At 39.6% G+C, this 24,934-nt stretch overlaps 1 protein-coding gene across 3 annotated transcripts in view; it reads left to right on the forward strand.

The window, feature by feature from the left end:
- KCNIP4 (potassium voltage-gated channel interacting protein 4) overlaps positions 1-24,934 on the forward strand; it is an 894,954-nt gene that overhangs the window by 862,731 nt on the left and 7,289 nt on the right. For all 3 annotated transcript variants that reach the window (XM_040335194.1, XM_040335193.1, XM_040335192.1), the window contains exons 5-7: positions 16,367-16,474; positions 18,763-18,867; positions 21,905-21,967. In XM_040335194.1, the coding sequence (XP_040191128.1) occupies positions 16,367-16,474; positions 18,763-18,867; positions 21,905-21,967 (276 nt within the window). The remainder of the gene's footprint in view (positions 1-16,366; positions 16,475-18,762; positions 18,868-21,904; positions 21,968-24,934) is intronic.

Below are 24,934 nucleotides of genomic sequence, written 5' to 3' on the forward strand. Positions count from 1 at the left end.
AAAAATGATAATGCCCACATGGTGAAGTATGTTGACTCAAAGTATTTAATAAAAAAATATAAACACTTACAAGATAAAAGCAGAAATGGATAGAAGCCGGCCGGCTCTAACAAACGCCCCAGATGACGTCAACTTTTGACGAAACGTGCGTCGGGAAGGTAGCGTGCTGACGCAAGACGTTCTTCGTTCCGTGTGGACGGGCGTTTGTTAGAGCCGGCCGGCTTCTATCCATTTCTGCTTTTATCTTGTAAGTGTTTATATTTTTTTATTAAATACTTTGAGTCAACATACTTCACCATGTGGGCATTATCATTTTTTCTATGCATCCACTGACCACAATATACCGAAGGACCCTGGGATTTTAAAGGCCCTGGCTAGGGGTTTAGCCACATGCTTATACTGCTTTATGTTCTGGTAAGCCTCCCATCCTTAGGGTGTTTTGGTGGTGGTGGTCCCTTGAGTCACGAATATTTTATATGCGCTGTTCCTGCTGTACTTCACCATTAAGTCTTTTTTGTGTGTGACACGCTGCAATCCTGTGGTTCTGTGTTCGGGAAGCCTCAACATCCATCCCCTGTCATCTCCCTGCGAGGATCATCAAAAGGCCCTGGCTGGGGTTTGCAGCCGCAAGCTCTTCATTGCTTGCCATCCGGTAAGCCTCCATCTTTTTATTTAGTGGTGTTGGTCACCACATATGATTTCAACATATGAATTTTGATTCAACATTGAAGAACTTGCTCGCAATTATTTTTTTTGATTGACACAAAGACTTTATTGCCAGCTATGTGGTTTATTCCCCTTTAAACCTTGGGTCTTTGCAATCTAATTTTCATAAATTTTCTTCTTTGTTATCAACTGTTTGTTTAGTTTAACCTATATTAATAGCGCAACATTTCTTTTTTCTTTTTTTTCATTATATATATATATTTAGCAGACACCCTAGGGAATAAAATGGTGGTGATTACAACTTTTTATGTTACATGGTATTTGTGCAGCAATTTTTCAAACGTGTTTCATGAATATAAAAGAAAAAAAAAACCACTAACGTTAGCCAGATTTTTTTGTATAATATGAAACATGATGTTATGCTAATTAAATAGATACCTTATATGTCACGCTTTAAAATTGCGCATAACTGTGGAATGGCGTCAAACTCCGGTACTTAAAAATCTTCATAGACGCCGCTTTAAGATTTTTTACAGGTTACATGTTTAGAGTTACAGAGGAGGTCTAGTGCTAGAAATATTGCTCCCGCTCTAACGATTGTGGCGTAAGACAAAAGACAAATGCTCCCTTCCAGCCCAGCCCTTCTAACTACAAGGAAAAAACATGTGTTTATGGGTACAATATTTACGCTACCTACAATCCCATGTTTTTCTCACACAGTTAAAGGGTCACTAAAGGAATTATTTTTTTTTAGCTAAATAGCTTCCTTTACCTTACTGCAGTCCTGGTTTCATGTCCTCATTGTTTGTTTTTGCTCTGATGTTGCTGTAATTCTGCTCTGTTCTGGACAATTCCTGGTTGTCTGTTTCCTGAGGACCACAGTACTGGTAGCCTCTAGTTTCGTTTTCCAAACCCTCACTTCTCTATGGCTCTATACAGCACAGAGGCAGGATAACATGCAAAAACGAAACTGAAACTACAGGTACATTATATGATTGATTTTTATCTATTTTTAATCGTTTTTAAAAGGAATCAGTTAACTATACCCTGTAAACAGTCATTTGAGCAAAAAAAAATATTTTCCTTTACAACTCCTTTAAGAGGGAGAATGAGAATCTGGTGCTGCTGAAAGGGTACAAGCTAAATCATATATTATTATGCTTTATGTTTTAAGATATTAATTTACTATTTATCTATTTACTGTGAAATTACTGGTTGGAAGTTATAACTTCAAACTTCAGTAATTTGTCCGTTAAGTCACCAGCTTGAGTACAGTTTTTGAAAATATAGTAAATTACCTTAAAAACAATATATAATCATTATTTGTATATTACTTACTTATGGTAATGAACCCCTTGCCACCCAGGCCTGACACTTCTCTCTTTCATGTAAAAATCTAAATATTTTTGCTAGAAAATTACTCAGAACACCCAAACATTATTTATATTGTTTTAGCAGACACCATAGGAGATAGCATGGTGGTTGTTGCAAACAAAGAAACGTTTTTTCATTAATAGAAAAACAAAAAATAAAAAAACAATAAAGCTAGCCCAATTTTTTGTATACTTGAAAGATGATGTTACGCTGAGTAAATAGATACCTAATATGTCACGCTTTAAAATTGCGCACACTTGTGGAATGGCGCCAAACTTCAGTACTTAAAAATCTCCATAGGCGAGGCTTTAATTTTTTTTACAGGTTACATGTTTAGAGTTACAGAGGAGGTCTAGTGCTAGAATTATTCTTCTCACTCTAACGATCACAGCGTATGTAACCTGTGTGCATCTGGCTCTGATACTAGCCAGTGCCTCCCCAGCCACTGACCTCACCGCACGTCCCTGCAAGCAGTTAATTTTGTCTTGAATGTTATGCAAAGCAACTAACTACCAAGCCTTTTTTGTACTGAATAGCTTCCCTTTATAACCAAAAATGTGAAGCTTTTACTCGTACCTTTTTCATTTTACTTTCAGAGTTCTGAGAGAAAATCTTGGTGCTGCTTGTGCATGATCTACAGGCACTTTGTATGCAATATATTGAGGGTTTATTGCATATTAAACATGTTTGTTGCAGAAAATGGTTCACATTAATCAGGTTTACACCCCTGTAAGAAGATGAGGGAAACATTTAGCAGCTGTTTGCCAAGTCTTTATGTCTTCATTGTCTGTGGAAATGGAAGATGAAGTTTCATTCACTGATATACATAGAGAAAACAAGTTCTCTATATATTACAAGGATCAGGTAATTTTATTTGTATTTACGTCCCTGATGTTTTCAGCACGCTCCTTGTGTGCAGTATGTGGATGTAATAATATGAGGTCACACTCAGTTTTCTATTGCACCTTCAAAACAGCTTTATTGCACCAAGTGGCAGAGACAGTCAGATTCCTTGCCCCTTAACCACTTAAGCCCCGGACCATTTTGCAGCTAAATTCCCAGGCCAGGTTTTGCGATTCGGCACTGCATCGCTTTAACAGACAATTGCGCGGTCGTGCGACGTGGCTCCCAAACAAAATTGGCGTCCTTTTTTCCCCACAAATAGAGCTTTCTTTTGGTGGTATTTGATCACCTCTGCGGTTTTTATTTTTTGCGCTATAAACAAAAATAGAGCGACAATTTTGAAAAAAATGCAATATTTTTTACTTTTTGCTATAATAAATACCCCCCAAAAACATATATACATTTTTTTTTCCCTCAGTTTAGGCCGATACGTATTCTTCTACCTATTTTTGGTAAAAAAAAAAACGCAATAAGCGTTTATCGATTGGTTTGCGCAAAATTTATAGCGTTTACAAAATAGGGGATAGTTTTATTGCATTTTTATTAATTTTTTTTTTTTTTACTATTATTGGCGGCGATCAGCGATTTTTTTCGTGACGGCGACATTATGGAGGACACTTCGGACAATTTTGACACATTTTTGGGACCATTGTCATTTTCACAGCAAAAAATGCATTTAAATTGCATTGTTTATTGTGAAAATGACAGTTGCAGTTTGGGAGTTAACCACAGGGGGCGCTGTAGGAGTTAGGGTTCACCTAGTGTGTGTTTACAACTGTAGGGGGGTGTGGCTGTAGGACTGACGTCATCAATCGAGTCTCCCTTATAAAAAGGATCACTCGATCGATGCAGCCGCCACAGTGAAGCACGGGGAAGCCGTGTTTACATACGGCTCTCCCCGTTCTTCAGCTCCGGGGAGCAATCGCGACAGAGCGGCTATAAACTAAGCCGCGCCGTCGTCCCGGATCGCTCCCCGAGGGAATCCGCCCGCCGCACGCAGCGGAGGGGGTCCCGATCGGACCCCCCACCCGCTAGAAGGCAGGGACGTATATATATACGTCCTTCTGCCTGTCCGTGCCATTTTGCGGACGTAAATAGTCGTGCGGCGGGCGTTAAGGGGTTAAGGCCCGTACACACGATCGGCTATTCTGACAACAATTGGGTGATGGAAGGGTTTTTTGGTATAATCCGACCGTCTGTATGCTCCATCGGACAATTGTTGTCAGAATTTCAGACAACAAATGTTGGATAGCCATGCTCTCAAATTGTCCGACAACAAATGTGTTCCGTCGGATTATCCGTTCGTCAGACTAAAATCCAAAGTACAAACACGCATTCTCCGAACCAATGCTAACCATCAGAGAACAATAGCAGAAGTTTCCCAAAGGGTGGCGGTAAAGAGCTGAAAAACCACGTAGTTTCATGTATGTTGGCTGAAAAAGTTCTGCCGCCTGTATGCAGAACAAGTTCACGGCCAACGCCCTTCGGACAAAAATCCACGGATTTGTCTGATGGAAATCCAATCGTGTGTACAAGGCTTTACACATTCTCCCTTACTAAAAGTTATTACATCTGTAGCAGGGGAAAAGTGACAAGGCCTGGAGTTTGGCTAGTACCCAGAGTTGGTGTGCAGTGTTTGGGTCCTTTCAGTGGGCTGATTCAGACTCTCAATTGTATACATTTTGTTTTATAGTGGCCACTGTATGCCAGTTATTTGACCTCTACTGGCACCTGGGCTTTAGATTCAATTGATATTGTGCTGATGTGTCAAAATGTATTACTTCACATACATTATGGTGCTGTGTTTCTTGCATTTTTGTGCATAGCAGTAAGGCAGCCCAATTTTAATGCAGTACATCACAACACACATATGGGGGTAGATTCACATAGATTTTGGCCGGCGTAGTGTATCTCAGATACACTACGCCGCTGTAAGTTTGAGCAGCAGGTCCTGTATTCACAAAGAACTTGCGCTGAAACTTACGGCGGCGCAGTGTAACTGGGCCGGCGTAAGCCCGCCTAATTCAAAATAGTCTGGTTGGGGGCGTGTTCTATGTAAAATACTAGTGACCATACGTATTTGACGTTTTTAACGCCGTCCGTGGACGTATCCCAGTGCGCATGCTCCAAATGACGTCGGCAAATCGTCATGCTTTCGACGTGAACATAAATTACGGCCAGCCCCATTCACAGACGAGTTACGCAAACGACGTAAAATTTGAAAAATTTGACGTGGTTCCGACGTCCATACTTAACATTGGCTGCGCCATGTTTTTGGTGGTTTATCTTTACGCCTGAAAACCCCTTACGTAAACGGCATATCTTTACTGCGATGGCTGGGCATACATTCGTGAATAGGCGTATCTAGCTGATTTACATATTCTAGGCGTAAATCAGCGTACACTCCCCTAGCGGCCAGCGTAAATATGCAGTTAAGATATGACGGCGTAGGAGACTTACGCCGGTCATATCTTAGCAACATTTAAGCGTATCTCAGTTTGAGCATACGCTTAAAGTTGCGACGGCGGGGATTCGGACTTACGACGGCGTATCTACTGATACGCCCGTCGTAAGTCTTTGTGAATCATACCCCATGGTTCGCAACTGTGCATTAGGGTGCCAATCACAATGAACAACACTACAATACACAAAGAGCCATGTGTTAATGTGTCCCTGGGATAAATAAAGAATACAACCCCTTTTTGAACTGGGTATATTTCCCTTTAAAGTGGTAATAAACACAGTACAGCCACTTTCACCTACAGGTAAGCATATATTAAGGCTTACCTGTAGGTGCTGGAAATATCTCCTAAACCTACACGGTTTAGGAGATATTTACAATGTCCCTGTATGCCGATGTCTTTTGCGCATGCGCCGATGTATTCGTCGCATGCGCATTTTAGAAAGGGCACGAGCCGGAGTCCGTGGTCCCGGAAGGAAGGGGGGTGAAGAATGGACGCTTCCTGCACAGGGGACAGCGGGAACATCGTAGGCTTCGGTTTCAGGTAAGTGACACATAATGGGCTAGTATGCGATGCATAGTAGCCCAATATGCATTACCTTTGCAGGAAAATAAAGAGGGAGTAAAACCCATCAGGGTTTACTTCCTCTTTAAAGAGTTAATTCACTTTAACCAAAAAGTGCCCATGCAGTTAAGAGACAACTGTAGGTAAAAACAAACTGTGTAGCATTGACTAAAGGTAATTATTGCCCTTGCTGGAGGCGTAAGCCATTTATGTACCTCCCAAAGCCTGACTGAAAAACTTGTAGATATGGGGATCCCCCTCCTGTCCTGTCCCATTGCTAGAACATTGTAAAGATGCTCCCAGATGTTAGTACTCACCCCCACTATCACAGGTGTGAGCTGTGTTTCCAATTCCAAGCTCATTGTTGCCACAATGGAGGATATAATGAACTTCACACGTGTGGAGGTTTGAGAGCGTATTCCTATAATGATGAAAGCATGTCTTCATCTATAGAAGAGCATTATTGGTTTTTATCCATAGGCAACTTTTTGGTAAAGGGGAACTAACCCTTTAATTCCTGTCATGGCGACATAACACAAAGTGAGGGGAAATCTCACCAACAGAGACAGCAATAAAAATTATCTTTATATTATTTCTGGGTCTTTTTTGAGGCATGGAGTAGGTCTGGAGAGGAAGATCTCTTTTGTGTTTTCTGGGCAATACTAAAGGAGGACTATGTTAAAGGCTCATTCACACCATCGCATTGTGGTATCACATGGTAAAAAGGGAGTTACTGCAACATGCACTAAGGCACAATATGTGCGTTGGATCATTGCAATGCCATTGGTTTGAATGGCACACCAGTGTCCTGCACTGCACCATATTTTATCCCTTCAATATGTACTAGAGCTTGCCTAAATGAAAAGTGCTCTATGAATGGAGGAGGAGAACCATTCATCTGCCCATCTTTTCATATAGTTCTCTATATTCATAATATAGCAGGACAGAGGATTTCAACTATGACAGTCAGCACCAGCACTTCAAATTAAAAGGAAGCCATGTACTAATTAAAATAATAATAATATAGCTTGTACAATTGCGATACAAGTCATATTGTAATTGAATGTTATTAAAAATTACCTTTCCTTTTCAATCTGCAGCCGCTGTAATTTTCTATAAATGCAATGCAGTATGGCTACATGGAGTTGTTCTGTACACAAAATGTGTACTGACCACTCCCCAGAAACCTAATTTCCTGCTTGTGTTATTGGCTCAACAATTTTCCCAGAAGTCTGCCTAAGATACAAGTCAGATTTCAGGCATCCCCTGCAACACAAAATGTCATTTTTGGTGAGATATTTCCAATAGGAACACGTCTAAAGGGATGCAGGCCCAGCAGCTTTGCTCATTAGTGCCCTGCAGCTGCCACAGCTGACTGATAATTATGAAACCACTCCCATTAGACCCACTTGATACAGAGGCACAGAGATACACACATAGGGCCAGATCTACAAAGCAGTTATGCTGGCGTATCTATTGATACGCCGCGTAACTGCTAGTTTGCTCCAGCGTATCTTTGTTTTGTATCCACAAAACAAGATACGCCTGAAGCTGGGCTAAATCCGACTGACGTACGTCTTAGTACACCGTCGGATCTAAGGTGCATATTTAGGCTGGCCGCTAGGTGGCGTTTCCGTCGATTTCCGCGTCGAGTATGCAAATTAGCTAGATACGGCGATCCACGAACTTATGTCCGGCGCATTTTTTTACGTCGTTTCCGTAAGGCTTTTTTCGGCGTATAGTTACCCCTGCTATATGAGGCATATCCTATGTTAAGTATGGCCGTCGTTCCCGCGTCAAATTTTGAAAATTTGACGTTGTTTGCGTAAGTCGTTCACGAATAGGGCTTTGCGTAGAATGACGTTCACGTCGTAAGCATTGGCTTTTTGCGGGTTAATTTCGAGCATGCGCACTGGGATACCCCCACGGACAGCAAATGCGCCGTTCAGAAAAAAAGTCAATTAGTCGGGTCAAGTAAAATTAACATAAAAGACGCCCACATTTTTAACATTTGAATTCCGCGCCCTTACGCCGGCAGATTTACGCTACGCCGCCATAACTTTAGAGGCAAGTGCTTTGTGAATACAGCACTTGCCTCTCAAAGTAGCGGCAGCGTAAAAACGATACGCTACGCCTGCCTAAAAATACGACGATCTACGTGGATCTGGCCCATAGTGATTTCTTCAGAATAACAAAAGGTAGAAATCTGCAACAAAGGTTGTTATAATCCTTGTAATATACATAGATCACCTAGGAGGAAGTTTTTTTCCTCAACAAAACTGAAGTTATGCTTTAAGCTATAAATATAGTGATTGTGTAGCACTACTTACGCAAGCGCCGCTGGTAATATTGTGACCTCTGACACTCTGGGTTATACTTACACAAACAGGTAGAAACTCACAAGCTTTGTTACACTGAGTGGTAAAACTTTAAATGTATACATGAAACAGGTTAGCAGAGCCAATGAGTATACAGTAATATCACTAAACAAGGATGGCTCAGGAAACCAAAGAAATATAAAAAGGTCTAACTAATTGAATTACAACTGACGCTACAATAGACATGTGAGCACAGAATATCAAACTGTCTCTGGGTCAGCATAAACAAGACCCTTCCCACCTAATAATGTTACAACTGGCAGCCTCAATTTGATACTAACAATATTCAGACTATACTGCTGGTGCACACTGGTGGCAATAAAGCTAGGCCTAGGCCACCAATGAACCTTGAAAAATGTAATATAGCAAGCAATTTATTGACTGAGAGCATGAGGGAAAAAAGGGACCAATTCACAATTCATCAAAAGCGATTCTTCTGCCGACTGACGTTGGGGCACTTTGGTAATGCTGGTGCATTTAAAGGTGCTTGTTATAACTGTGTGCAGTAGGATATATGCTTATGGACTGTGCTTAAGTGTACAGTGCAACAGACTGGGCTACGGTATTGTTGGGAGCAACGGAACAGCCAGACAGAAACTGCTGACAGCACAAAAAGTATTTCATTTAGTTCAAGGAAAGGTGGATAGAATAGATACTGCTTACAGTATGTCTCCCCCTACTGACAGAACAAAGGTGAGTCAGAGACCCGCCCACCAACTCCCTAGGTTGTTGTAACAGTCTGAATGGCGGTGGATGACGGACTGGCCTGGCTCATAGAACAGAACAATGGCTTCCCTGGAGAAGACCCAAGTGGTGATAGATGGACAAACCTCAGATCGGTAACTGGCAGGTGGCAGGGTAATGCAGATGATCTAAAGGGGTCAGTTTACCAATCTTCAGTGCTAGCTAGCAGTTTCCTGTGTAGTGCAAACCCGCCAGCGGCGAAGTTACAAATCCATCCTCCTCTTGGCAGCAGCCCCCCTCTCTCTTTCCTTTGTCTGGTGAAAATTCTCCCCAAAAAGCCACACTCTTTCTTGGTCTTTTTAATTGGGGCTTGTAAACTGTGCCATCAGTCGGCATGATATAGAGGAGTGGCTACACACCGACACTTTTCCAGGTGTCAGACAATGAATTGTCCCCATTGGATGGAAAAGATAAATGTGACTGTATTTCATTTAGCTCTTGATTTTAAAGGAATTGCCTGTTTTCTGTTTTTCTTTAACAGTTTCTATAGACGGATGATGATCAGCCCTTTTCATTTTATAGTATTGCACTTTTGAAAAATCCTTCACTTTTAAGGACGTGCTTTTTATAGAAATTAACATAACTGTAATGTAAAACATAAAGAAAAAGCATAAAAACAAATGAACAATGCAAAGGCACGAGTGGGCTCTAGGCAAATAAACAATTATTAGCATTCTGCAACTGCAAAATGTAACGAAACAATCTTTAGCTCAGTATACTTTAATTGGGAATAGAAAGTACATTGCATTCTTTCTTTTAAATTGTAAACATGTTCCCCTCTCATCAATATACAGTAAATATAAGATACATTGCCTTGCTGAGCCAGAGCCAAGAATTGGGAAATGTGTTTACTGGAATCGTGAATAATGTTTATTTTTTTCAGGTGAATCAATAAAGAATTTTTCTGATTTAAATGAATGTATCCAGTCTTCCCTGAAGCCATGACAAAAATACATTTTGAGAAAACTGTAGGGGAGCAATGCATAGTGCTGACACTCAGTTCAGGAGGGGGGAATTCCTCACCAGCCCATTCCAAGCACTGGTAATCACCCCCCTGGTGATAAGGGACGGCTACATCTGGACTTTTAATCAGAGAAAAATGTGAACAGGGACTAATTGGTCCCTACATGTGGCCTTATTTTGATATTTCTATTAAAAAGAAGGAAAAGCATGCTTATAATTACCAGAGACTCTGGCATACACCAGTTTAGCTTCTTAAAATTGGAAGCAGTTGCTTGCATACATAAGGGGGGTTATTTAAAGCGGAACTAAATCTCCCAATGGGACAAAGATGTAAAAAACAAACTTGTGTAAAGTGGAACTACACTGTATCTGAGCACCACAAACTGAAAACGTTATTTAATTAATTGTAATATTCAAAGCAAACTCACCCATCCATCCATGTCTCCATGCTTTACTTTGTTGAGAAGTCACTATAAAAAACATCCCCCTATGATTTATAGCTGTGACCATCTTGAGTAAGGGCATATGATTCATGTAGCATTTACTTCCTGGAATCCATGTGTCTTTAGTTTAGGCATGTAGGCAGGAGGATTTGTTTTGCAGAGAAAGCCCCTCCTTCAAATGAAAGAAAAAAAAGCCCCATGAAGACTCCCGGGTTGTATGACATCATTTTGGCCTAGGCCAGAAACCAGAAAACAACGGAAGAAATGTAAAAAAGGACAAAAATAGTTAATGGTGATTGAGAGTTTAGTTCTATTTATAATTTAATTTTAACTCATGCATGCAAGTTACGTTGGCCATAAATGGATTTCCCCATCCACACATTCCTAGTGGAAGAAGGAATCCTTAACGCTGCACCTTTGTATTCTGTGTTCTGGGGGACTTTTCAGCAGTCAGAATACACTAATCAGTGCTGCAGCCTACTGGCTGCAACGCAGATCAAACTGATTTTTTCCATCAGTTCTGTTCATGAGAAGCCAATTATTAGATTGACTTCTCATGAACAAGAATGACCACAGATGGATCAAAATTGAAATTAATTTTAACCTATCCATGACCAGCTTTACTCACTGGGGGGAGAACATAGAATAGGATGGAAAAGGGTCTAGGGGTCCTAATAGATTACAGACTCCTAATAGATTACAGATTACAGCTGCAGCAAGCAAGACTAACAGACTACTATCATACATTAAAAAGTGTATTTACTCAAGAGATAACACTATAATTCTACCACTTAACAGAGTTTTGGTTCGGCCGCATGTTGAGTATGCAGTCCAGTTTTGGTCACTAGTCCTCAGGAAGGATGTTCTTTTACTGCAGAGAGTCCAGAGAAGGGCAAAAAAAATGAATAAGCGGGCTTAAGGACCTCAGTGATGAGAAATGACTACAAACATTAAACGTTTTCTTCCTGTAGAAGAGGTGCTTAAGAGTAGATATGATTACAAAATACAAATCTTTCAATGATAAGGAGTGTGGAGAATAACTCTGGATAACAAGGAGACTTTAACAAACAGTACACAAGTAGCTCTTGAGATGTGATTAATGCACCTAAGCAGCACTTCAGAGGAGGGAAGCACACTCTATAGGAAAAACAAAGCAGAAAAGAAGGTGCTTCTACCGGCAGTAAAAAAAAAAAAAAAAACTTTAATGACAAGGAAGGGTTAAAAACATTTACAATATGGACGTGAAAAACAGGCATAACAATGAATCCATAATGTCCAGTGGGATGCCTTCTGGGAGTAAAGACAACTACAAGTTCCAGCCGACCAGCTGTGGTAAACACTGTGGGCCAGATCCACAAAGGAGTTACGCTGGCGTATCTATTGATACGCTGCATAACTTCTAGTTTGCTCCGGCGTATCTTTGTTTTGTATCCACAAAACAAGATATGCCTGAAGCTGGGCTAGATCCGACTGGCATACGTCTTAGTACGCCGTCGGATCTAAGGTGCATATTTACAATGGCCGCTAGGTGGCGTTTCTGTCGATTTCCGCGTTGAGTATGCAAATCAGCTAGATACGGCGATCCACGAACGTACGTCCGGCCGGCGCATTTTTTTACGTTGTTTCCGTAAGGCTTTTTTCGGCGTATAGTTACCCCTGCTATATGAGGCGTATCCTATGTTAAGTATGGATGTCGTTCCCGCGTCGAATTTTGAAAATTTTACGTTGTTTGCGTAAGTCGTTCGCGAATAGGGCTTTGCATAGAATGACGTTCACGTCGTAAGCATTGGCTTGTTGCGGGTTAATTTCGAGCATGCGCACTGGGATACCCCCACGGACGGCGCATGCGCCGTTCAGAAAAAACGTAATTTACGTCGGATCAAGTAAAATTAACATAAAACACGCCCACATCTTTAACAATTGAATTCCGCGCCCTTACGCCGGCAGATTTACGATACACCGCCGTAACTTTAGAGGCAAGTGCTTTGTGAATACAGCACTTGCCTCTCAAAGTTGCGGCGGCGTAGCGTTAATACGATACGCTACGCCGGACTAAAATTACGATCCGCTACGTAAATCTGGCCCTGTGTCTCTGATCCAAGATGCAGAGCCGTGCTGTCAAGACCAGCATGAAATACAGGCAACTGGAAGTGACATCAGAGTGAGTGGGACATGTTTCAGAGCATGCCCAGTTGCTCCTTCTTCAAACCAAGAAGGAGCAACTGGGCATGCTCCAAAACATGTCCTACCCACTCTGACGTCACTTCTGGTTGCCTGTATTTCATGCTGATCCTGACAGCATGGCTCTCCATCTTGGATCAGAGACACGGGGCCAGATCCACAAAAGGGATATGACGGCGTATCTACTGATACGCCGTCGTATCCCTGTTTCTATCTTTGGAACTGATCCACAGAATCAGTTTCCAAAAGATAGGGAGAAGATCCGACATGTGTAAGGGACTTACACTGTCGGATCTTAGGATGCAGTACCGCATCCGCCGCTGGGGGCATTTCTCGTCGAAATGCCGCTTCGGGTATGCAAATTAGCACTTACAGAGATCCACAAAGCTTTTCAGCTTAGTTTTTTCTCCGTAAGTATTAGTTTGCAATCGTAAAATTAGGGCTGCTTTTACAAGGCCTAAACTGTTTAGGCCTTGTAAAAATAGACCCTTCTATCCCGCGTCGCCGTCTTTTTTTTTTTCGAATTTTTTTTTTTCCCGTCGCAACTCGTATTTTTGTTTTTACGCCCGTCGCGATTCTCAAAACCCGGCGCAACGTAAAACCGCGCTAAGCACGTCGGGAAAATGACATCGTGAGCCTGCGCAGTACGGCCGGCGCGGGAGCGCGCCTAATTTAAATGGGACTCGCCCCATTTGAATAGGAACGCCTTGCGCCGGCCGGATTTAAGTTACACAGCTGAAAATTTCTAGGTAAGTGCTTTGTGGATCGGGCACTTAGGTAGAAATTTTCCAGCCGTGTAACTTAAATTGAAAAAGTTACGTTGCGCCAGGTTTTTGTGGATCTGGCCCACAGTGTTTACCACTGCTGGTCGGCTGGAACTTCCCCCTGCAGCTGTCTTTGCCACAAGGAGGCATCCCGCTGGACGTTATGGATTCATTGATATGCCTGTTTTTCACTTCCATATTGTAAGTGTTTTTTAACCCTTCCTTGTCATTAAAGTGTTTTTTACTGCACTTAGAAGCACCTTTTTTTCTCTGCTAAATCTTTCAATGAAAACTGCAGAATAGGGAGAAAGCTGTAGGTCACTAAAGAAAATACATAAGGCCACACAGTGAAGTTGAATGAGAAGCGGCTCAATCTTAAACTACAAAAGGGTACTTTATTCTTAGAGCAGTGAAATGTGGATCTACCTTCCACAGTTGGTGACATCAGCGAGGAGTGTAGATAAATTAAAAAAACTATTAGCTATGTTACTGAGCAAACATAATATAAAGGAATATAAGAATTTGTGGGAACATAAACACCCACACAACCTCACCAACTATGAAACCTTTAATTTGCAGCAGCACCCCCCCCCCCCCAAAACTTACCTGAGACCCCTCTCGATCCAGTGATGTCCACGGGAATCTTGCCTCTCCGGGGCTCTCACTCCTGATTGGCTTTTGGCAGCTGCCAATCACAGCCAGTGAGCCAATCAGGAGTCTGAGGGAGCGAGGCTGAGCCACAGCTCTGTGTGTGAATGGACATAAAGCCGTGGCTCAGGAGCGTGCCTGCTTGGGTGCCTACAGAGCAAGCTGCATTGCTGTGGGGGCACCCGGCAGGGCTGCTCTGTGCAAAACCACTGCACAGACCAGGTAAGTATAACATGTTTATCGCTTTAGGTAAATGTATGTATAATGGCTTTCATTAAAGTGACCCTGTCACTACAGTAATGGTTTTAAATGACCCCCATGCCTGTTAAAGAAGACAATATATACTTAACAATCCCTGCTAAATATACCACTAAATACCACTCCAATCCTGAGTAATCTGCTGCTGAAGTCTGCTATCCTAGGAGTATCAATTTCTTGGGTCTCTCACATCACTACTGAATCTTGTGGGTGGAGATCAAAGGAGGAAGCCAGTGAGAGCTGTAGATGACTCGTTAGATTAACTCTTGGATATGCTCATTTCAGTGAGGACTTCAGCAAATTAATAAGGATTGGTGTGGCTTTCAGTGGTTCAGGCAGCAGAAATGGTATGTACTGTCTTCTTATCAGGTATGGAGTCATTCAAAACTATTACTATAGTAGCAGGGTTGATTTAAAGGAGCCACTACACATACATGTACTTAATTTAAAATATTGATACATCCAACTTTTGCATTTAGCTTAGCATTAATCAGATTTCCAGATCTGTCCACAACCCTCCCTAATTGGAAGGACTTGGACTTGGGACTGGCATGCAGAATGTGGTAATACGTGTGCATAGCCAATTTGTACACATATACTAGGGCCAATATTTAGACAGGAGCCAGTTAACCTACCAGTGTGTACCAGAGTGTAGGAGGAGACCAGAGTACCCAGAGGAAACCCACACAAGAACAGGGAGAACATGCAAACTACGGGCCAGATTCACGTATATGGACGTATCGTATCCTATTTACGCTACGCCTCCGCAACTTATACAGGCAAGTGCTGTATTCACAAAACACTTGCTCCGTAAGTTGCGGCGGCGTAGCGTAAATTGGCCAGCGTAAGCCCGCCTAATTCAAAATAGGCTGGTAGATGTGAAACATGTCAGCCACCCTTTTCCTTTTGTCCACCTCTCCTTTTTGACTGCACTGTTTTTGGTTGTTTTGTGTTTTGGAAAAAAAAATTTGCTGAATAAAGACATCGTTTCAAGGAGTGCGGCAGTCCAGGAATTTTCTCTATCTAATGCACCTGAGCACAGCAAGCACCCTTTTTAGTTCAGTGGGACGGAAGCATAGCAGAGGGATCAGCAGTTTTCAGAGCGGTATATTCTTTTACTTGTATGTAAATGAATCGTGACCCCACGTAAATGACGCGCCTGACGAACGGCGCATGCTCAGTATCACGTCGAATTTACTCCATAAGATACGCCAGGCCCAATGCCTGTAATGTGAACGTAACCTATGCACAGCCCCATTCACGTAAGACTTATGTAAACAACGTAAAAAGATACGCTTGCCGACGTCCATACTTTGCATTGGCTGCGCCTCATATAGCAGGGGTAACTTTACGGCGGACGTAAGCCTAACATAAACAGCGTAGCGGGCGCAAGTACGTTTGTGAATCGGCGTATCTACCTAATTTACATATTCGATGCGTAAATCTACGGAAGCGCCCCTTGCGGCCAGCGTAAATATGCACCCAAGATACGACGGCGTAGGAGACTTACGCCGCTCGTATCTTGGCCAAATCTATGCGTAACTGATTCTAAGAATCAGGCGCATAGATACGACGGCTCACATTCGGACTTACGACGGCGTACGTGGAGATACGCCGTCGTAAGTCCACTGTGAATCTGGCCCTACATGTCTAGTATAATGGATTGATGACGAGCATAGGTGCTCCTAAACTCAGGAATTAGGATAGTATAGATGTAACATGGCTGTTATGTGTCACCCCAATAGAGAACACAATCCCTATGCTGCTGTTTAATCTGCAACAACATGTACATAAAGAAACCCAGGAAGGGTAAATGACACAACAATAAAGCTTGTTAGGCAATGATTATAAACTCTCCCTGCTTGTGAGTGTCCATCAGTGACTACTGACTGTCCCCTGGATTCCCCGTCTGCTCTGCAGGAAAGGTACTTGAGAGGCCTTTGAAACGCTGATTGGTAACCACTGTGATATGATTTGCTCAACATACCATTAATCTAACTTTTCTTCTTGTAATGTAGGACTTTGTAATGGGACTTTCTACACTGCTACGAGGAACAATACAAGAAAAGCTTAACTGGGCTTTTAATTTATATGACATCAATAAAGATGGCTATATAACTAAAGAGGTAAGCACCACTATGTCTGTATTTTATTGACTGACTATAAAGAGACAAATACGAATTACACCACTTAATAATGTAATACAAATTAATTAGTTGCTGCATTCTGCTCTTAAGATTAACAAGGAAAATGTTTTGTGATGTCAAGTCAGAAATAAATACATGAAATAAAGCCTACCTGCCCTGCCCAGGGCTTCAGTTTTTACACCCAGGGATTGCTGTATTGGCCCAGCCCCATTAGAGTGTATGTACACCCTAACAACAAACATCTCTTAGTTGAAGTTCAGTGATAATAAAATTGTATCCCGCATGTCTCTTGTATAGCACTTACCCCCGAAGGAACAGCTGATGTTTTGGACCCCTAACTCCCAATGTCAATGACCATCCTAGTAATGCCACATCTTCTCACACCTCAATGCTGGGGGGGGAATTGTTATTTGGGCAACACACAGTAAAACAATATCCAAAGGATGGAAAAGAAGTAATAAACACTATCAAATAAATGGAAACAGTTACAAAACAATGTGTGATTAAGTAAATAACAAGTGGACCAGAGACTGTGCGCCTGATCTCTACACTAAGAGGGGTATTGACAAAGAGCCAATGCAAAAATAGTGGTCCAACAGTCTATGATAGTGATGGCGAACCTTGGCACCCCAGATGTTTTGGAACTACATTTCCCATGATACTATACTGCAGAGTGTATGAGCATCATGGGAAATGTAGATCCAAAAAATCTGGGGTGCCAAGGTTCGCCATCACTGGTCTATGGCAAACTCATTTCCACTGCCCAGTGCTTTGGGCCCTGAATCTGGCACTGGAGCACTCAATTGTAAGTCCCACAAACCCAGGTGTAAGTTCCTAAATAGTGTCCCAAGCAGCAATAGTGTTACTTTAAATAGTGTGCAGAGGGTATGGCTAGTGGCGTCCCACCGATACACAGGATAATGACTTGTCTCCTCCCACTTTTCATCTGGGACTAAGTGATGTGATCTGCTACGACATCCTCTCCTCGACCAGGCGGCGTCATCGGACTTAACAATTGCATTCCCACAGACCAGTTAGCAACTCTGCCTCTCTGTGTTCCCGAAACTGCAACAAATCCTCCACTGCAACAGTGTCCTGCCAATAACTACCCCACACGGTGTGACCGTGTGTATGCAACACAAGTTTGAGCCAACATTCCTTCGGAAAAAAATCCACAGTTCTTTTGTCGGAATTTCCGATCATGTGTATGTGGCATAATGCAGTAAGCTAGAACTTAAAGTGGATCTACACTCACCTCAGCCCCAGCGATGTGGCGTTCCCGAGCTCCCTGCCCGGCTGCTGACATGTTCAGGCGGTCGGCTTCTGGGTCTCGATCGCCACCCACTTTCATTGGCTGGGCAGGGATGATGTCACTCCTGCGTTTGTGCAAGAGTTCAGTCAGATTCCAGATTGCAGGAATTGTATAGTGAGCTGTGCATGGGTGGCTCACTGTACAAATGGTAAACAGGCAGGTAGGTAACTTTTATGAAGAAGAGACAAAACATGCACCCTTTGCATGCCTCTTCTGTATTAAAATTCCTGCATATTCACCCATTTTGAATTTTGGCCTAAAGTTCCACTTTAAAGAATCCCTGTCTCTCTGAATATCTCTGGATATTTTGTTCTGTCATGACAGTGTGAATTACAGACATTTATAATAAGTCATAATTGTTATTGTGAATGGTCGATATTATAAAATATCTGGTGGCAGTTTCAAAAGGTTAAAGGCATGGTTAACTAAATCCAGTGACAATTGCTCTCATTCTGCCGGAACCCAGATTGTGGTCCCAGGAGCTGGAACATTTTTGTGCAGGGTGAGGCTTAGAGCGTCATTGTCACATATCGATGACTGCAAGGTTTGAGTTTGACCACCTGTTTGTCACATGTTGGTGAGAGCGGCTGGGGTCTGATGCCGTGTTCGTCACAAGCATATGAGATAAAAATTAAGTAAGATTTGGCTCAGTCAGGAAGTTAAAGGAGTTTTTTGGTTTACTCTGAGGCTTGTGCCTCAGAAATATAGATGTGTTACCAGTGTACTGAATATTGTACAGTATATTTGATTGACTTCCATATGTGGCCATTATGTATAAAGAACTTAGCAATCAGTCAGCTTATTTAAAAAAAATATATATATAACCTACATAAGAACCATGGCAAATAAAATCTGGTTTCTTGCTATCTGTACAATAAAAAAAATGTATCTTCTGAACTGAGGCATAGCCAGATTAGAGAATGTGAAATAATTAAAATAAATTGTGTATTAACAGGAAATGCTTGACATCATGAAGGCAATTTATGACATGATGGGCAAATGCACTTATCCCCTTGTTAGGGAAGATGCGCCAAAACAACATGTGGAGAATTTCTTCCAGGTAAGGGCATCCTTAAAATGACTACCAAAGAGAAAAATGGCAGTTCGTCTTTAATGAGAGTATGTTTGCAATAGATAATAGTGAATATGCCCTTTGTGTGTGTGGGGGGGGGGGGGATATGTAGCAAAGAAAAAGAAGGGAGGGAGAAAACAAAGAAGAACGGGAGTGTGAGAAAGAGGAGAGAAAGGTTGGGCAAGAGAGAAGAATGAAGGATGAAAAAAGGAATTGAAAGAAGAAAAATTGAAATGAAGGGAGAAGGGAAAAGAGAAAAAAAGGTGTAGGAGAGAAAGTGGAGGCAAGAAAGAGAGAAAGAAAAATAAAGGAAGAAAGGAAGGAAGGGAAATAGGAAGAAAAGAAAGAAGGGAAAAAAGAAAGAAAGGAAGGCAGAGAGAGAGAGGAAGAAAGGAAGTGAGAGTAAGGCCCCATACACACGGGAGTATTTATCCGCGGATACGGTCCAGCGGACCGTTTCTGCGGATAAATCCTCTCGAGGATTTCAGCAGATTTTAATGCGATGGAGTGTACTCACCATCGCATTGAAATCCGCGCTGAAATCCTCTGGCGATGACGTGTCGCGCCGTCGCCGCGATTATGACGCGGTGACGTGCGCGACGCTGTCATATAAGGAATTCCACGCATGCGTTGAATCATTGCGACGCATGCGGGGGATCCCTTCGGACGGATGGATTCGGTGAATCTGTACAGACCAGCGGATCCATCCGTTGGGATGGATTCCAGCAGATGGATTTGTTCTGCATGTCAGCGAATATCCGATCTGCTGGAATCCATCCCAGGGGAGATATATCCGCGGATAAAGATCCGCTGGCGTGTACACACCATAGGATCTATCCGCTGAAACCCATTTGCTGGGATTTATCTGCGGATAGATTCTATGGTGTGTATGGGGCCTGAGAGAAAGAAAAAAAAAGGAAGGGAGAGAAAGAGGAAGAAGGGAAGAGCAAAAAAAGAGAAACAAAGGAAGAGCAAAAAATGAAGAAAGAGGAAAAGGGAAGAAAGGAAAGAAAAAAAAAGAAAAAAGAAAGACATAGAAAAAGAGAGAGAAAGAAGAAAAGGAAAGGACGGGAAATGGGAAAACATGAACGGCAAGAAAGCAGGAAAAAAGAAATGGAGAGGAAGAACTAGAAAGTGGAAGAAGGGAAGGGTGAATAAAAGTAAGAGGAAGAAAGCAAGGGCAAGAAAGAGGAAGAAAGGAAGAGCAAGAAGCAAAGTAAGCATAAGAATGAGTTAATTTTTCTTGCCTTTCTTCTTTCTTTGGCAAGAAATATGAAGGGGAGAGAATGAGAAACAGAGGAAAGAGGAGAAATAGGAAGAAAGGAAGGAAGAGAAAAGGGGAAAAAAGAGGGAAAAAGAACGGTCAAGAATGGTAAAGTAGGGGCAAGAACGAGGAAGAAAGAACAAGAGAAAAAGACAAAGAAAAGAAGGGTAATAAAGACGAAGAAATAACAGGCAATAAAGAGTAAGAAAGGTAGGGCAAGAAAGAGTAAGAAATGAAGGTGAAAAAGAGGAAGAAAATAAAGGCAAGAAAGGAGCAAAAAAAGCAAGAATGAGAAATAGGAAAAAGGAATTGAGAGAAAAAAATAAGGTCAAGAAGGAGGAAGAATGGAAAGACAAGAAAGTAAGGGTGGGAAGCAAGAAGAAATTAAGAGCAAGAAGGAGAGGAAGGGCAAGAATTAGGAAAAGTGCAAGAGTAAGGCCCCTTTCACATTGAGGAGTTTTTCAGGCGGTACAGCGCTAAAAATAGCGCTGCTATCGCGCCTGAAAAACTCCTTCACTGCAGACTCAATGTGAAAGCCCGAGGGCTTTCACACTGAGGCGATGCGCTGGCGGGAGACAAAAAAATCTCCTGTCAGCAGCATCTTTGGAGCGGTGAGAGGAGCGGCATGTATACCGCTCCTTCACCGCTCCTTCCCATTGAAAACAATGGGAAACCGCGGCAATACCGCCCGCAGTGCGCCTCTATAGAGGCGCATTGCGGGCGGTATTAACTCTTTATCGGCCGCTAGCGGGGCTTAATACCGCACCGCTAGCGGCTGATACCCGCGGCAATTCCGGCGGTATAGCGCCACTATTTTTAGCGGCGTTATACCGCCACCGCAGCTCCCGCCCCAGTCTGAAAGGGGCCTTAGGGAAATTAAAGAGAACAAATAGGAAGAAAGGAAAGGAGAGAAAAAATGGATAGAAAGAAGGAAAAAATGATAAGCCAGAAAGAAGAAAGAGGAAAGAGGACAAAGAGAAAAAGGATAGGGCGAGAAAAAAGGATGGGTAAGTGAGGAAGAAAGAAGAGAAGAGAAAAAGGCAAGAAAATGGAAGATACAAAGGAAACAAATGAAGTATAAGGCCCCATGCACACGAGAAGCAATTACAAACACCTCTAAACTCACGTTTTCAAAGGCAAAAAACGGCATTTAAAACGCAAAAATAAAACGCTTCTGAACCCAAAATTTTGCGTCTGAAAAAAGGACATAAACCCAACTGCTTTAAAACGCCAAAAAACGTGATTGTGCGCATGGACACATAGGATAACATTAAATGTGTTCAGGGGCAGTTGAAAAAAATGCCCAAATGCCTCTGAACTCGAGTTTAGCAGCGTCTCGTGTGCATGGGGCCTTAAAGGAAGAGAAAAAAAAAAGAAAGAAAGGGAAGGTAAATAGGAAGAAATGACAGGCTAGAAAAAGAAAAAAAAAGAAATGCAGGAAAGGGAAAGAAAGGAATGGAGAGGAAGAGAAAGTAGGTAAAGAGAAAAGAAAAGAAAATAGAAAAGGGGAGAACAAGAGAAGGAAAAAAAAAAGAAAGAAAATTAGAAAGGGAGGTAGGCAAAAGAAAAAAGATGAGATATAGAAATCAAAAAAGGAAGGGCAATAGAGAAAGAAAAAATGAAGGTAGGACAAGCAATAGTAAGGAATAAAGGGGAGGGATTAGGGAAAGAAGCAGAAATAAGGAAAGAAGTAAACATTTTTGTAAACCTTGTATTGGATTTACTGTATTTGTAATTTACTAATCTATGTTAATTTTGCAGAAAATGGATATAAATAAAGATGGAGTAGTTACTATAGATGAATTTATAGAAAGCTGCCAAAAAGTAAGTATCTTAAATGAAACTTTTACCACACCTGGCTGGACCACCCATAAAAACTACTTTCACACTTAAGAGCCTGTGAGTTAGATACTGTACACTGCTTATCATCACATGATCACTGTCAGTGGACAGTTATTAGACATGTGCATTTCGTTTCGTTACGAATTCGAACAAATTTTTCATTATTCGGAAATTTGTATGCATCCGAATTTCCGAATAACAAAATTAACGAATTTAAACACATTCAAAAAAACGCGAACGAAATTCGAATTCAAATCGAATTTGAAAAAATAGAAATCGATTTTCTAAAAACTACAATAAAATAGAATATAAAACAATAAAGCAATAGAATAAAAAAGAATAGAATAGAAGTTAATAGAATGTAATAAAATAGAACATGACAGTCTTCCGAAATTCGAATAGTATAAATTTGAATTCTAGAATAGATTGGAAAATAATTAAAATTTATGGAAACTAAAATATAAAAGAATAGAAAAACAATAGAACAGAATAGAATCAATTATAATATATATTATATTTTATTCTATTCTCTTGTTTTTCTTTTCTATTCCATTCTAATCTTTTCTATTCTAATTTGAATTCATTTTATACGAAATTCGAATTTCTTATTGAATGAAATCAAATTTGAATAGAAAAGATTATAAAATATTAGTTTCATATTAGAATGTGAATTTTTTTGACCGAATTCCTAAAAAGTCGATCAAATTTGAAAAATTTAATAAGATTAGAAAAAATCTACTGCATTCGAAAGAATTCTACCGCATTTGAAAAAAATCTACCGAATTAGAAAAAACTACCGCATTTGAAAAAAAAATCGACTAAATTAGAAAAAACTACCACATTCGATTTTTTTTTTACATATAACCATTTTCCAAAAAATTTAATTTCATATAGAATGAAATCGAATTGGAATAGAAAAGATTACAATAGAATAGAAAATAATACAAAAGTTAATAAACTAGAAAAACAATAGAACAGAATATAATCAATTATAATATATATTATATTTTATTCTATTCTCTTGTTTGTCTTTTTTATTCCATTCTAATCTTTTCTATTCGAATTTGAATTCATTTTATACGAAATTCTAATTTCTTATTAAATGAAATCGAATTTGAATAGAAAAGATTATAAAAGATTAGTTTCATATTAGAATTTGAAAAAAAATTGGACCGAATTCCTAGAAAGTCGATCAAATTTCAAAAATTTAATTTGATTAGAAAAAAATCGACTGCATTCGAAAAAAATTCTACCGCATTTGAAAAAAAAATCTACTAAATTAGAAAAAAACGACCACATTCGATTTTTTTTTTACATATAACCATTTTCCAAAATTCGAATTTCATATAGAATGAAATCGAATTGGAATAGAAAAGATTAGAATAGAATAGAAAATAATAGTAAAGTTAATAAACTAGAAAAACAATAGAACAGAATAGAATCAATTATAATATATATTATATTTTATTCTATTCTCTTGTTTTTCTTTTCTATTCAAATTTGAATTCATTTTATACGAAATTCGAATTTCTTATTGAATGGAATCGAATTTGAATAGAAAAGATTATAAAAGTTTCATATTAGAATTTGAAAAATTTTTGACCGAATTCCTAAAAAGTCGATCAAATTTGAAAAACTAAATTAGATTAGAAAAAAAAATACTGCATTCGAAAAAATTCTACTGCATTTGAAAAAAATCTACCGAATTAAAAAAAAATCTACCGAATTAGAAAAAACTACCGCATTTGAAAAAAAAATCGACTAAATTAGAAAAAACTACCACATTCGATTTTTTTTTACATATAACCATTTTCCAAAAAATTTAATTTCATATAGAATGAAATCGAATTGGAATAGAAAAGATTATAATAGAATAGAAAATAATACAAAAGTTAATAAACTAGAAAAACAATAGAACAGAATAGAATCAATTATAATATATATTATATTTTATTCTATTCTCTTGTTTGTCTTTTTTATTCCATTCTAATCTTTTCTATCGAATTTGAATTCATTTATACGAAATTCTAATTTCGTATAAAATGAATTCAAATTCGAATAGAAAAGATTATAAAAGATTAGTTTCATATTAGAAGTTTGAAAAAAAATTGGACCGAATTCCTAGAAAGTCGATCAAATTTCAAAAATTTAATTTGATTAGAAAAAAATCGACTGCATTCGAAAAAAATTCTACCGCATTTGAAAAAAAATCTACTAAATTAGAAAAAACGACCACATTCGATTTTTTTTTACATATAACCATTTTCCAAAATTCGAATTTCATATAGAATGAAATCGAATTGGAATAGAAAAGATTAGAATAGAATAGAAAATAATAGTAAAGTTAATAAACTAGAAAAACAATAGAACAGAATAGAATCAATTATAATATAATTATATTTTATTCTATTCTCTTGTTTTTCTTTTCTATTCAAATTTGAATCATTTTATACGAAATTCGAATTTCTTATTGAATGGAATCGAATTTGAATAGAAAAGATTATAAAAGTTTCATATTAGAATTTGAAAAATTTTTGACCGAATTCCTAAAAAGTCGATCAAATTTGAAAAACTAAATTAGATTAGAAAAAAAAATACTGCATTCGAAAAATTCTACTGCATTTGAAAAAAATCTACCGAATAAAAAAAAAAAATCTACCGAATTAGAAAAAAAAACTACCGCATTTAAAAAAATCTACCGAATTAGAAAAAAACTACCGCATTTGAAAAAAAATCTACTAAATTTGAAAAAACTACCACATTCGATTTTTTTTTTTACATATAACCATTTTCCAAAGTTCGAATTTCATATAGGATGAAATCGAATTGGAATAGAAAAGATTAGAATAGAATATATTATATTTTTTTTTAATTTTTTCTATTCTGTTCTATTGTTTTTCTATGTTTTTCTTTTCTATTATTTTCTATTCTATTCTAATCTTTTCTATT

The sequence above is a fragment of the Rana temporaria genome, chromosome 1 (assembly GCF_905171775.1).
Source record: "Rana temporaria chromosome 1, aRanTem1.1, whole genome shotgun sequence".
NCBI classification, from domain to species: domain Eukaryota; kingdom Metazoa; phylum Chordata; class Amphibia; order Anura; family Ranidae; genus Rana; species Rana temporaria.